Source organism: Lissotriton vulgaris, chromosome 9 (assembly GCF_964263255.1).
Source record: "Lissotriton vulgaris chromosome 9, aLisVul1.2, whole genome shotgun sequence".
NCBI classification, from domain to species: Eukaryota; Metazoa; Chordata; class Amphibia; order Caudata; family Salamandridae; genus Lissotriton; species Lissotriton vulgaris.
The window spans coordinates 768,497,283-768,510,647 of record NC_141697.1 but is presented as its reverse complement, the minus strand read 5'-3'; the positions used below and the strand labels follow the sequence as shown (position 1 = coordinate 768,510,647).

General features: G+C 43.2%; 1 protein-coding gene across 1 annotated transcript in view; it reads right to left on the bottom strand.

The window, feature by feature from the left end:
- The window catches only part of LOC147692227 (uncharacterized), a 149,050-nt gene that overhangs the window by 20,893 nt on the left and 114,792 nt on the right, over positions 1 to 13,365 (bottom strand). Inside the window, exons 9-10 of the mRNA XM_086936756.1 lie at positions 1,388 to 1,450; positions 700 to 740 (exon numbers count right to left, since the gene is read on the bottom strand). Of these exons, the coding sequence (XP_086792882.1) occupies positions 700 to 740; positions 1,388 to 1,450 (104 nt within the window). The remainder of the gene's footprint in view (positions 1 to 699; positions 741 to 1,387; positions 1,451 to 13,365) is intronic.

The window sequence follows — 13,365 nt, the reverse complement described above, 5'->3', positions numbered from 1 at the left end:
TTTTCTTTCTTTTGCAGGTGCGTTCACATGATTTCATAGCTAGTGAAAGACATATTGTGTGTTAGAGATAGTGAGGTCCTGGGAGGAGAACTTTTGGCAAGAATGAGACGTTCTAATGCACTAAGAGAAGACGGCCGTGTATGTTGTATCAGGATCAGGGAGTCATCCAAGCTAATCCTGATGTTCAACTGGAGGATGGGAAATTCAAGTGAAGTTGTCAATTTCTATTGTGGAAAGGTGGAAAACTATTTAATTCAATGATGTGGTATTCTCGAATGTTCTGTAGGTTTAATTGGTGTGCACACTGTTAGTCTCTAGAGCAGATACCTTTTGACTCCCAGAGGTACAGACCTCTCTGTTCATATTTCGCCTGTGTGGCTTTATGCTATAGATTGTCCCAATTTGAATTGATTGATTAATGTTGATTAATGTTCACTCTCGTTTACCTCAGGCAACTAAGAAAAGTCTGTCACCAGGAGAAATAGTAAGAATGGCCCGTGCTCCATCATACTGAACAAGACGTTCACTTTTTGTTTAAAGTGTGGACTTTTATTTAAAACATTCTTTAGCTCGTTAACTTATACATTAGGACATGCACATCAATGGCCCCAAACAGCCTCACAAACAGTGAACTATTTTTAACACAATGTAAGAACCCATTGGAATCAGAATGCAGTGTACATGAAAGAGCAATCTTACCTTCTGTCCCAACAGCTATGCCATATTCCTGCTTGTCTTGTCTGAATTGGAGCAATGAGAAAGACAAGTCATATTTCAAGCAATGGAGATATAGTTAGTTTGTAAGTAGCTAGCATGTGCCAAGAAGCTAACTGTGGACAGCCTAGCCCCATTCCATGCTTCCCACTTATCCCCTACAAGTTATGCGCTTTATTTAGAGTTTAGCGGGTGCAATACTTCATCACAAATGTAAAAGATGTCAAGACTTCAATGTCACAAGTACAATATAGCCTACTGCACTTGTAATACAGAGGACAGGATAGCTGTCGCATTTTAACAGAGTATCCCAATCCGACCAAACTCTATATAAAGCCTTTTTTTAAACAGAAATGGCAGCAAGGTGCCAAATGTGAATTAAATAAGCAGGTACTTTTTCGAAGTGTACGAAACTGTTTTTTGTTTTCATTTCATGTAGTGTATGTAAAATTGAGCAAAGTTACATAAACATTTGTTTCCATTATCTTGAGTGGAAATTGAGCACAAGTTCAAATTTCACCATAGTCACACACAATATCAGTAGAAGTCTGCCTTAAGGAGAAAATGTCCCACAAAACAAATTTTTTCCACAAATCCAGCTCTGGATGATAGGAATTGTGCAAACGTTAGTGCCCACAGGATGAAGATTCATAGCAGGCGATGTCCTACTCACAGGTAGCTATTCGGTGGAGGAGAGCCTGAACTACAACTCTCATCTTCCTGGAATGATTTCTGGCTGCAGCTCATGGAAGGAAAAGAAAAAAATGTATATGAATTTTGCACCACAATGATGTTTTTCCTTTTGCACACTGAGGAATGTTTTCAAGAGTGCAGATTAGAAAATAAATTGGCAAACCTAGACATGCAGAAACATGTATCTTGGAAATTGGATCAATCTGGTCAGAAAAACTTAACTCAGGGTAAGAATACAACATGAGCAGCTCAAACAGCAAAGTGAAGAGTAGGAAAAGGACAAATGTGGATTCTCTCTGTGATTAGCGCAGGAATTCCCAATGATGAAAATGCAATGTGAAATTGTTTCATTTTAAAATGATGCAAAATCAGCCAGTGACAAAGGAGGTCAGAAGTTTGCAGCAAAAAGTGCAGTACAGGACATGGTACACTGGCCTTACCTCACGTTTTGATCCATTGTGATCCACTGGGTGTGGAAAAAGCCTGGGCGGAGTTCCGCTATGTAGAACTCAGTGAAGTGCAAAAAAACTCTGCCAGTGCTACATGAAGCTCCGCAAGCAGCGGTGTGCGTTCGCAGTGATTTTCAGTGCCAGGGGCTTGTCCACACTGTGCATCATCGCAAACAGCACCATGCACAGCCCTACGGGGGCACTGCTTCCTTACTTCTGCTCATGTAGAATTTTACACGAGCGGCAACTTTCTCAACGGAAACAGCTGTTTTTTCATTGCGAGCAGTCGTGAGCATACGCGACAGTATCAATGAGAAATATGACCACCCACGTTAAAAAATCTCGCCAGGAGGTTGATTTTCCATGCTCGCCAGCTTGATGTTGACGATCGTGAACGAGGAAAAATCTCACCGGCAGGTAGATTTTCCTCGCTCGCCAACTTGACGTTGACGAGCGCAGAAACATGTATCTTGGAAATGGGATTGATCTGGTCAGAAAAACTTGACTCAGGGTAGGAATACAACATGAGCACCTCAAACAGCAAAGTGTAGAGTAGGATCAGTTTACACCTGAGAAAAGGGCAAATGTGGATTCTCTCTGTGATGGGTGCAGCATTCACAATAAAGAAAATGCAATGTTAAATTGTTTCATTTTAAAATGATGCACAATTAGCCAGTGACAAAGGAGGTCAGATGGTTGCAGCAAAAAATTGTGCAGTACAGTTCAGGACATGGTACACTAGCTTTACCTTAGGTTTTGATCCATTGTTATCCACTGAGTGTGAAATAAGCCTGGGCGGGGTTCGCTGAGTTCTGCTGCGGAACTCCGCGAAATGCAAAAAAAACTGACCCATTAAGTGGAGCTCCAGAAGAAGTGGTGTGCATTAGATAAATGCTGTTCACAGTAATTTTCAGTGCCAGGTGCTTGTCCGCACTGTGCAATCCTTGCAAATGGCACCATGCACAGCGCAAGCGGGCGCTGCTTCCTTTCTGCTGCTGGAGTAGATTTTTACTCGGGCGGCAGCTTTCTCAACTTGAATGGACGGTTTCTCAATGTGAGCGGTCGTGAGCATATGCGACCAGTTGCAATGAAAAATCTGACTACCCGCATTGAGAAATCTAGCCGGGAGGAGGATTTTCCATACTTGCACTCGCCAACTTGATGTTGACGACCACGAACGAGGAAAAATCTCGCTGGGAGGTGGATTTTCTGCACTCACCAACTTGACGTTGAAGAAGGCGAGTGAGGAAAAAAGCGACGCTACGCAGAGTGGAGTTTTCTGGAACTCCACAAGCTCCACAACAAACTCCATGAGCGGAGCAGAGTTCACCGCCCAGACTTATTGTGAAATCATTGCGATCAGCCCAATGCCTGACAATTTTGGTGAGTAACTCACTCATTGACTCAGTTGTCAGGAAAATGAAATAATGTGAGCAGGGTAAGGTTAAAAGAATTCTATAGTTAGGGGGAAATTACAGTTAAAAAATACTGTGTAAACAAACAAAACCACAGAAATCCACCAGTTACAGTTATCTCAAGTAAATATAACTTGTGCCCTAAGTAATTATAACTCACACCCACGCCTTGCACAGTTTTGTTATTAATTATGTAATTCCAGATGGCATTAGGGATGTTATCAAAGCATGAATTTAACATGTCATGAGTGATGTAATATACAAGGGTAGAAGAAGTGTGTTGTAATGGCACAGGGGTCACAGTGCCCCTAACCTGCTCCCTTATATCTTATTTTGTTTAAGTTTTTAGGACTCTGGATTGAGTCTCTGAGTCCTAAGATGAGAAAAAGGGAGGTCACAAAACGTGTTTTGGCTATGCATTTTTCCATGGGAAAATTAGACACAGCATAAATGGCTAAATGAACTTACACCAAATTTGACAAAAAGCTAGATCTTGGTCCAAAAAGCATTCTTTTGTGATTTAATGTAAATCTCTTAAGTAATTTTAGAGAATTTAAGGTTCGAAACCTTTGTATATGTCACGCCACAGAGGATTGACTGAGCCAACAGATCTTACTGTAAGATCTGATTGGCTTTCATTAATTAGGTCTCAGCCCCACAGATTTGTGGCGCTGAAGGAAAAAAAAACAATACATCCTCCTGCACCTTTTTCATTTCAGCCCCCGCGATTGGGCTAGGGCCTGGGGGATAGAAATGTTTACATTTTATTGGGGAGAGATGCATGGGCCTTACCCCACTATCTACGAACCTTATACAGGCCCTGGGGACCCGATCTCTTGGAGTATATTGTGATAATTAGTTGAGCGGACTTGTAACCACACTCCCCAAACCTTCATGAGGCTTGGAGACCCCATCCCCCAGGGTGGATCTTGTAAATTAGGGGTGGGGGCCTGTCGCCTGTTCCCCAATCCTTCGTGAGGCCCTGAGGATCCCATCCCCATGAGTAAAGACATTTTTTCAGAGGTGTTGTGCGCCCCACCTCTCCATTCCATGGGACACTGCGGTTGCCTGCCTGGGAGACTTTGGGGATATCCTGCCCACACTCTCCCAGGCAGAGAACACAACTTTGCTCCTGCACGGGATGGAGCAGAGTAAAATGCTGCTCTTGCCCCGGTGGGAGAAAATATACTGAGCCAGGTTTATAAATACAATTTTTGGCTCCCACCACAGCCCTAGACTAAGAAAAAAACTAGAAGCATAATCCAGGTGCCCTCAGTGGGCACTGGGGCACCCAAATAGATTTAAAAAAGAAAAATAAATGAACGGCACAGACCATTCATTTATAATTCATTTCTCTAGCAAGGAATACCCCATAATGCCCTGTAAGGACTTTTGGATCACATTTTTATGATCCTGATGGCACCCCTAAAAGGGACAACAGTACCACCAGGCATTTTTTTTAATGTTCTGGAGGATTGCAGGGAACACAGCAGCCCCCCAGCAATATTGAACAAAAAACAGTAAGTCTCCTGGTTCATTGAATTCATGACCCCAGGTGACCTTACCATATTATTAAACACGCTGTGCTGGAGCTGTAAGCTCTTCAGCAGGATTACAGAGCACCCCTGTGGTTCGTTTTATGGCTATAACTCGTGCCCTCCCCATGCATAACTAATTACCTCACCTATGACATCTCTATTGATATGTTCAATGATACAATTGATGATAACATGGGTTTGCCCTGGCTGGTCAATCATGCTGCCACTGCCTCTCTGCCTGCCCATCATGGTAGGCTTGCTGCTCCTGTCCCTGCCCCCTCCACACTGCTTGCTAATATTCAAGTCTATGCTACAATTTTCTCCCTCCTACTCGCAAAGTTCCCAGGTCCTCCCACTCCTTCCTTCTCTCCATGGTCCGTTGTGCGGTCACTGCCCTTCCTGCCTGCCCTGCATAGTCTGTTGTTCTGCCCCTATGCACTTAACGCTGCCCTTAGTTGGCTGAGTCAAGACCCAATCCACTCCCTTCTACCCTCCATGGTCCTTTGTGCTTGCCCTTGTCCCCTCCCTCTTGCCCACCATGGTCTCCATTTCTGCCACTAATCCTGCCCCCTGCCATGCATGGTCTGATGTGCTGCCACTGCCTCACATTTCTGTCAGCTTCCCTCCTTTGTTCATGTGCGGCCCCTGCACTCTTCCTTCGGCCCTTCATGGTCTGTTGTGCTTCCACTGCCCATCCTGCCTGCCCTACATGGTCCATTGTGCTGACACTTCCCCACCTGATTGCCCTGTGTGGTTAGCTTTCTTTCCCTATCCCCTCATCCCACTTTCTGTTGTCCGAGTCTGTGCCAGGCCCCCCTCCCTACTGCCCTCCATTGTCTGTGTGTCTCCTTATTCCCTTCCTGGTGCCCTCAATGGTGAATTGTGTTTCCACTGAGCCTCCCTCCTTGCCCGCATGGTCAGCTTGCTACTTTTGTCCTGCCCGCTCCTCCTACTCTCCATTGTCCATTTTTACGGCCGCTTCACCCACCCTCCTGCCCTCCACAGTTTGTTGAGCTGACACTGCCCCTCCTGCCTGCCCTACATGGTCCATTGCCCTGTTCTTCCTGTAATCTGTGGTCCATTGTGCTCCTGCTTTGATTGGTAAGCTTGTAGCATTTTCCTCTTCCTCCTATCCCAGCCCTGCCCTCTATTGTCCATGTGCGTGCTCTTCCCCTCTCACTGTTGTCCTCCATGGTCTGTTGTGCTGCAACTGCCATCCTGCCTACCCTGTTTGGTCTATTGTGCTTCAACTGTCTCTTCTGTCTTCCCTGCATAGTAAGCTTGTTGCACCTGCCACCTCCCTCCTGCCCTCCACTGTCTGAGTCTGTATCCCTACTCCAATTCTTCCTGCCCTCCAGGTGCTGTTGTACTGCCTGTGCCCCTCCATCCTTCCGTCTATGGTCATTGTGCTGTCACAGCCTCTCTCATCTACCCTAGTGCCCTGCTAAACCTGCGCACTTGCCCTCCATGGTCCATAGTTCTGCCACTGCACCTCTAGCCTGCCCTGTGTGGTCCGTTGGGCTGCCTCTATGCCTCCCTCCTGCCTGTCATTGTCAACTTGATGCCTCTGCCCCTGCTCCATCGCCCCCGTCCCTTCCCCTCACAGTATTCTAATTAACACTTTGAACTCTAACATTCTATTTTTTTTTAATGGCATACCTAAAGCATACATGCCAATATTTTCAAAAATGGTATGTATGTCTGAAGTCATTTTGATGGAATCAAAACTATAAAACCTAAAGAATTTTCTTTCGAAATGAAGAAAATGAGGGAGCCTTTTTCTCATAGAAATTATGGTAAGTGCTCCAAAAAGGTAAAATGGACTATATGTGGGCTATAGTTGGGAGGGGGTGATAGTTGGGCTAAATTTGGGGTCTTTTTTTTCTCTGGTGACCATCTTGGAAGACTTTATTAGTATCAAGCTCCCTCATTTCCTCTGCTACTGCACTTTCCTCTTCAGGAAATGCTTTCAGTTTTACATATGTGATTCCATCAAGGTGGAATTCAGTTTAGGGGTGGGTGGTAAACTCCACTTGGAGCACGGAGGACTGCAAAAACTCCACCAACTGCTGGCAGAGCAGAAGTTACCGGCGCGCTTTCCAAGCAAATGAACTAATGGGCCATGGCATGTTGCAAAGACAACATCTCCCGGTGTGCCATGCTTCAGCGTGCAGGCGAACAGACGCTCAATCCAGACGACAGCATGGCACGATGCAGCACACCTGCGCAGAGCCCTTACACTGGCTGTTTGTGAAAAGTTCATGTTGGCACTGGCAGTACAGTACTGTCCATAGGCTTGGAACAGTACTTCTGGGAAGCGGTACAGCAATGAAATCACTAAAGAGCCATGTGGTTGTCCATGTGAATCTTCAGGAGGCTTGGCAGGGTGAGTCTGCAAAGTGCGTGCTGTGACAAGTATCTCTGTACATGCAGTGAGGATGTAAAGAGAGTCCTAGGCAGCGATGCAAGAATCAGAGGTAACAACTCTGCTTTTTAACATAAAAATGCTGTATGTGTTTGGTCCAGTTATCACGTGAGTTGGTGTTGCTCAAAATTTGTATTTTTGTTTCAGAGTGTGGATGCAGGTGGAGTCAGTTTAATGTTTTTTTAGTATCTGTAAAATGGCGCCCTTATGTGCATGTGTGGGTTCCAGCCTGATGTTGTTTGCATGTCACTGGCCATGCATGATACATATTAGGTTATCCAGTCAGCAGGTGCGTGCATGTGTTTATTTCTCTTACAATATAGGCAACTCCCTAATAGCGGCAATATCCTTTTCAAAACATACAACTTAAAGTTTTTTTGTTTGAGAATACGTGTACTTCTCACAGAAATATTTGTTTGTTTGGATAAAGAGAACTAAATAGTAACGAAATAGTGTTTACATGTTGTTGTATCCTCGTGTATGTCCTCGCGTTCACCGCATGCACCTGGAACTTGGAACCCGCTGTCTAAGGGATTCCGAGTATACCAGTGCAGCGGTTGGCGTGGGCTCCAGTACTTGTTAACTTTCTCAAGTTAATAAACTATCATAAATATAATCTCCTCCGTGTTCCACTTCCCTTCCTTACCTGGATTCTTCACTGGCGACGAGGATGGGAAGTGAACCTACGCGATTTTGGAGCCTACAGCCCCGGGACCTCCGGACCAAGATTACCGTTGCGAGAGTTAAAGATTGAATCTCCGCCACGAACATTTCGGAAACTCCATCGTCGACTGATTTGTACATTTCTGAAAATCCCGCTCCTCCTTGTCAAGCAGTGAGACTTTTATTCCTTTTTTTTCATTTTTCCTAAAGAAGCTGTTGTTTTCTTTTGCGCGAGTTAGCGCATGCGCACAGACACGCGCTCAGAATTCTAGTTACCTCGCGCAAATTAACGCATGCGCACAGGCCCCTGCTCTACATTCTAATTAGAACCTGTGGGCAGTGTCAGCACAAGCACATTCTTAAGCTGCCAGATTTCCAAGCGTCAATCGCCTTTATGACATCACAAAGGGCTATTTCAAAGAGGTTTCTAATCTATTCAACAAAGGACTGTGTCTACATCACAATGAACTTCTTTTTCTAATGCAATTTTAAAAGAATTGACTTTGTCAGAGACTTCATAATCAATTTTCTACCACTGCTTTTTGTGACATCATAACATTTGCTGCAAAAATAATCTTTTATCTAAACAAAGTACTTTTTCACAATTCTATTATTCTTTGTTTATTATAATGGAGAGTTTTAACGCTCCTCCAGGTGAACCACCCTTAGAGTGGAAACAATGGCGTGAAGGCTTTGAGGCATATCTAGAAGCCATTGGTGGTGAGAATTATACAGATAAACGCAAACTCGCCATCCTTAAACATTCACTTGGTGCCGAAGGAAGACAAGTTCTTTCTCACCTTCCTCCTCTGACTTTAGACAATTCCTCCGAAGAAGAAACTGATGTTAATGAAAACGCCATTATGCAGCTTGACAAACAATTTATCAAAAAAGTCAACGAAGTTGTGGCACGTCATAAATTTCTTAGTAGACAACAATTGCCCATTGAACCCATCGATTCTTTTGTAAAAGATTTAAGAATCCTTGCTGTCAAATGCAATTACCAACAATTCCATGATCAGATGGTGAGAGACCAACTTGTACATAATGTTTCTGATGTAAAACTTCAAGAAAAATTAGTTGATGCAAAAGATTTATCTCTTTCCAAAGCTCTTGACATTGCACACCGTTTTGAAGACATGAAATTAGGCATCAAAAAGTTGTCCGATAAGAAGCCAAAAGAATCTTCTTTAGAAAAATCCAACATTTCGGAAGTTCAAGCCGTCAGGAAAAAACAAACAGAATCTATTTCCAATAAACCGACGTTTTCTTCTTCTATGAATCGAGGCTTTAGGAAAGAAGTAGTATGTTTCAAATGTGGTTTTCCTGGTTTTCCTGGTTTTTCTCTTTTAACTTAGGTTTGCTGAAAAAATTTAAGCATAAGATCATTTTGAAACATAATGCAATTCCTAAGGTACATAAAGTACGCAACATTCCCTTGGCTTTAAGAGAATCTGTTAAAAAAGAACTTCAGAGATTGTGTGACCTTGATGTAATTGAAGAAATTGAATCTTCTGAGTGGCTTTCACCTGTGGTCGTTGCCCACACACCGAATGGGAAGATTCGTCTTTGTGTTGATATGCGGGACCTAAATTCCAACGTGTGGGTTGATAGACATCCTCTCCCAAATATTGGAGAGATGTTCTCTAAACTTAAGGATGCTTCTGTTTTCACTACGTTGGATTTATCTAACGCATATCATCAGATAGCCCTCCACGATGATAGTAAACATCTTACGTCTTTTATAACCTTTGAGGGTGCATACAGGTATAAAAGGATGCCTTTTGGCTTAGTGTCTGCTTCCTCAGTGTTTCAGCGTGTCATGCACAACATGTTCAAAAACATATCTAATGTTCTATACTTTCAAGACGACATATTGGTTTTCGGCAAAGATGATTGTGAACATTCTGAAATTTTATTTAAGGTTTTGTCAATTCTACAAGACAATGGTCTTACTCTCACCAAAGAAAAATGTAAATTCGGCAGAGATTCTGTAGATTACTTAGGCCATTCCATCAGCAAGAAGGGTATTTCTCCCAAGATGAGTTTAATCAAAGCTATTGAGAATGCACCTGAACCTGCCAACAAGGATCAGCTCAGATCCTTTCTAGGGTTAGCCGAATATTATGCCAAATTCATTCCTTCCTTTGCTGACAAAACTTCTCACTTAAGGAAGCTGATGAAAAATCAACAGCAATTTATTTGGGATATCAATTGTAAAGATCAATTTAATTTTGTGAAAAAATGCATTATTTCTGCTCCAGCTTTATCCCCTTTTGACACCAATTGTAAATCGTTCATTGTCACTGATGCAAGCAATGTCGGCATTGGTGCGGTGTTGATGCAGAAGCAAAAAAGTAGTTTTGTTACTATTGCTTTGGCATCAAGACCGTTACGCGGTGCTGAGACAAAGTATTTTACCTTAGAGAAGAAACCTTGGCTTGTTGGTGAGGGATTGAATATTTTCGCAGGTACGTGTACGGCACAGATTTTGTTGTACGCTCTGATCATCGTCCCCTTGTAGATCTTTTCACGACTAAAGGTTGTGGTAAAGCTACTTCCAGAATTGCGAGATGGCAGTATAAATTACAAGATTTTCATTTCTTAGTTGAATACATTCCTGGTGCGAAAAATGTTCTAGCTGACTTTCTCTCAAGGTTGCCTGTGGAAGATGACAATCATGTTGCTCCAGATGATGATCCTGATAAGGTTGTATCAATTTGTGAGGTGTCCAATTGATGTATCAAAGAAGATGAATGGATAATTGCTTGTGGTGATGATCGTGATTACTTAGATGTTTTGTCTTTTGTTAAAAATGGTTGGCCTTCCAAAACAAATTTGTCTCCAAGTATTTTGCCTTATTTCCATGTTGCTCAAGAATTATCTATCCAAGGTGAAACTTTGTTGAGAGGTCTACTTTTGGTTGTTCCTCAAGGTTTAAGAGAAACGATTTTGGACATGGCTCATGAGGGTCACCCTGGCATGTCCAGTATGAAAAGGAGAATAAGGAGTGAATTTTGGTGGCCAGGCGTTGACAGATTTGTTGAAAGAAAGGTAAGATCTTGTGTTGAGTGTTGTGTGAGTGATAAGTCTCAAAAAGTTGTGAAATATCAACATGATTCTGTTTCTAGACCTTCCAGGCCCTGGGAGTGTGTTTCTTTAGACATTGCTGGTCCAATGAGCTTTGGTCGTAGTCCTGTCTATGCTATTGTTTTGATAGATCAATTCTCAAATTGGCCTGAGGTGAAATTTGTTCCCCATGTGTCTTCTAGAGTCATCATCGATTTTCTAAATTCGATTTTTGAAAAAGAAGGTTTCCCTACTTCCATCCTATCCGATAATGGTACGCAATTCACCTCTACTGAGATGAAGTCCTTTTGTTGCAATCATGGTATATTTCACAAACTTTCTTCTGTATATTATCCTCAAGGTAACGGCATGGTAGAAAGGTGGATCAGGGTCCTTAAGGAAGTTTTACAACTGGCTGTGTGCAACAGTGAGAATTGCTACGATGCTGTTAAGAAACTTTTATGGAGTTATAGAAACACTCCTAGGCTTGATGGTGATTTGTCTCCGTTTGAAAAAATGCGGGGGAGAAAGGGTGTTTGTAACATGAGCCAACTCTGGATGAGAGATCTTATTAATGGCAAATACAAGAAATGTGATTCTCCTTTGGTTTGTGCTAGTGCCAACAATCCGTGCAAGGTTGGAGATTGGGTACGTGTGAGAAAGTCTGGTTTCATTAGATCTGGTGAGTCACACTTCTCCGATCCCTTGCTAGTTGTTAGAGTGGGAAGACAGGTCGTGGAGTTGTCGGACGGAAATGTTTGGAGTCTTTCCAAGGTTGTTAAAGTTCCTTCTCTGAGTGTAAGGTCATCTCCATCTACTGGTGGTATATCCCATAACAGGTCTAGAATCTCTCTTTTTCCCTATTCTGGGCATTCCACTACAACTGTATCTGCGCCCCTGTCTGTTCCCGTTCCTTCTCTCAACAAGAGTAATTCTCGTCTAAGAAAGCCTCCTACTTGGTTCAAAGACTACAATGTTGGTAAATAATTTGATCGTATCAAAATGTAATGTATAATTTTTATTTACTATGTTTCAATTATTTATTCTTACTGTTGTATTTTTCTTTTTCTAGGAAGGAGGATGTGTTGTATCCTCGTGTATGTCCTCGCGTTCACCGCATGCACCTGGAACTTGGAACCCGCCGTCTAAGGGATTCCGAGTATACCAGTGCAGCGGTTGGTGTGGGCTCCAGTACTTGTTAACTTTCTCAAGTTAATAAACTATCATAAATATAATCTCCTCTGTGTTCCACGTCCCTTCCTTACCTGGATTCTTCACATGTGCACATGTCCTCTTTGTACCTGTCCCCATGGTGCAGCACATGCGTAGTTCAATGTGATTGCTGGATATCTAGTTTTATGTCTGTAACTTAGTGAAAGTTAGATGCTCTCTGTAGGAATGGTTGGTGCTCGAGAAAATTGCCCCAGTCTCGCAGATTGAGCCAGTGCTCTATGACATTGGGATTGTCTGCCTGTCCATCATAGGTACTACTATGGAGTTACTGAAGCCTGTTTAGGCCTGTGAGATGGGCTGTATATTTGTTTGCCTCTGATGACCCCTCATCTGCTTTTTTTAGATGTCTTGATTGTATGTGGATTTGGCCTGGGCCTAAAATTCCACTCTGCTCGTGGAGTTTGCGGAATCTGGACACTCTGCACCTCACGGATAACACAGAGTTCCTGAATTCTGTCTGTTGGGCACCAAGTTTAGGTTTTTTCTGTTTGGGCACTCGAGGTTTGTTTTGGCACTCACTTGCGAGTGCCAAGATACTCTCGGCAGCTTGTGTGCATGAGCAAGACTTCTCGCACCGCTAGCGAGCCCCTGCAAGACTTCGTGCTCACTCGAGTGGCTTTCGTGTAGTGGGGATCGCAAATGGAGCACATTCGGCCAGCTCTTGTGCTCAAGATCCAGCTGAGAGGCTTTTTGAGTGGATTTTCTCCTCCAACTGGCCGTTAGAGTTGTTTTTTTGTGAAGCCTTTAAAAAAACGAAATTCCTACAGGAAGGATGTGTGCCAGAGATTCTAACTTCCTGTTCCTGTTCAGCAGCCTACTCCCAATGCTTTGTCCATCTCCTTGTCACTTTTTATTGGGTTTTGGCACTGGAAGGATCACTCTCCTTGTCTACTGCAAATATACCATTGGATTTAAGGACTTTGGGGCAGATCTACAAGAAACAAATGCAGCGCGATGCAGCAAGTCATTTTGCTGCATCCGCTCTGCGTTAGTTTCGAAGCACAGGGATGTGACATATTTACAACAATATATCGCATATCTGTTCTTCCCCCTGCACTGGTTCAAAAACTGCTGCCATGTGCCGGCGCAGGCACCCTTGCACCATGGTGCACGGATGCCTGCATCATGGGGAGATTGTTTTTGTGCAGGAACGGGCACCTTCCTGC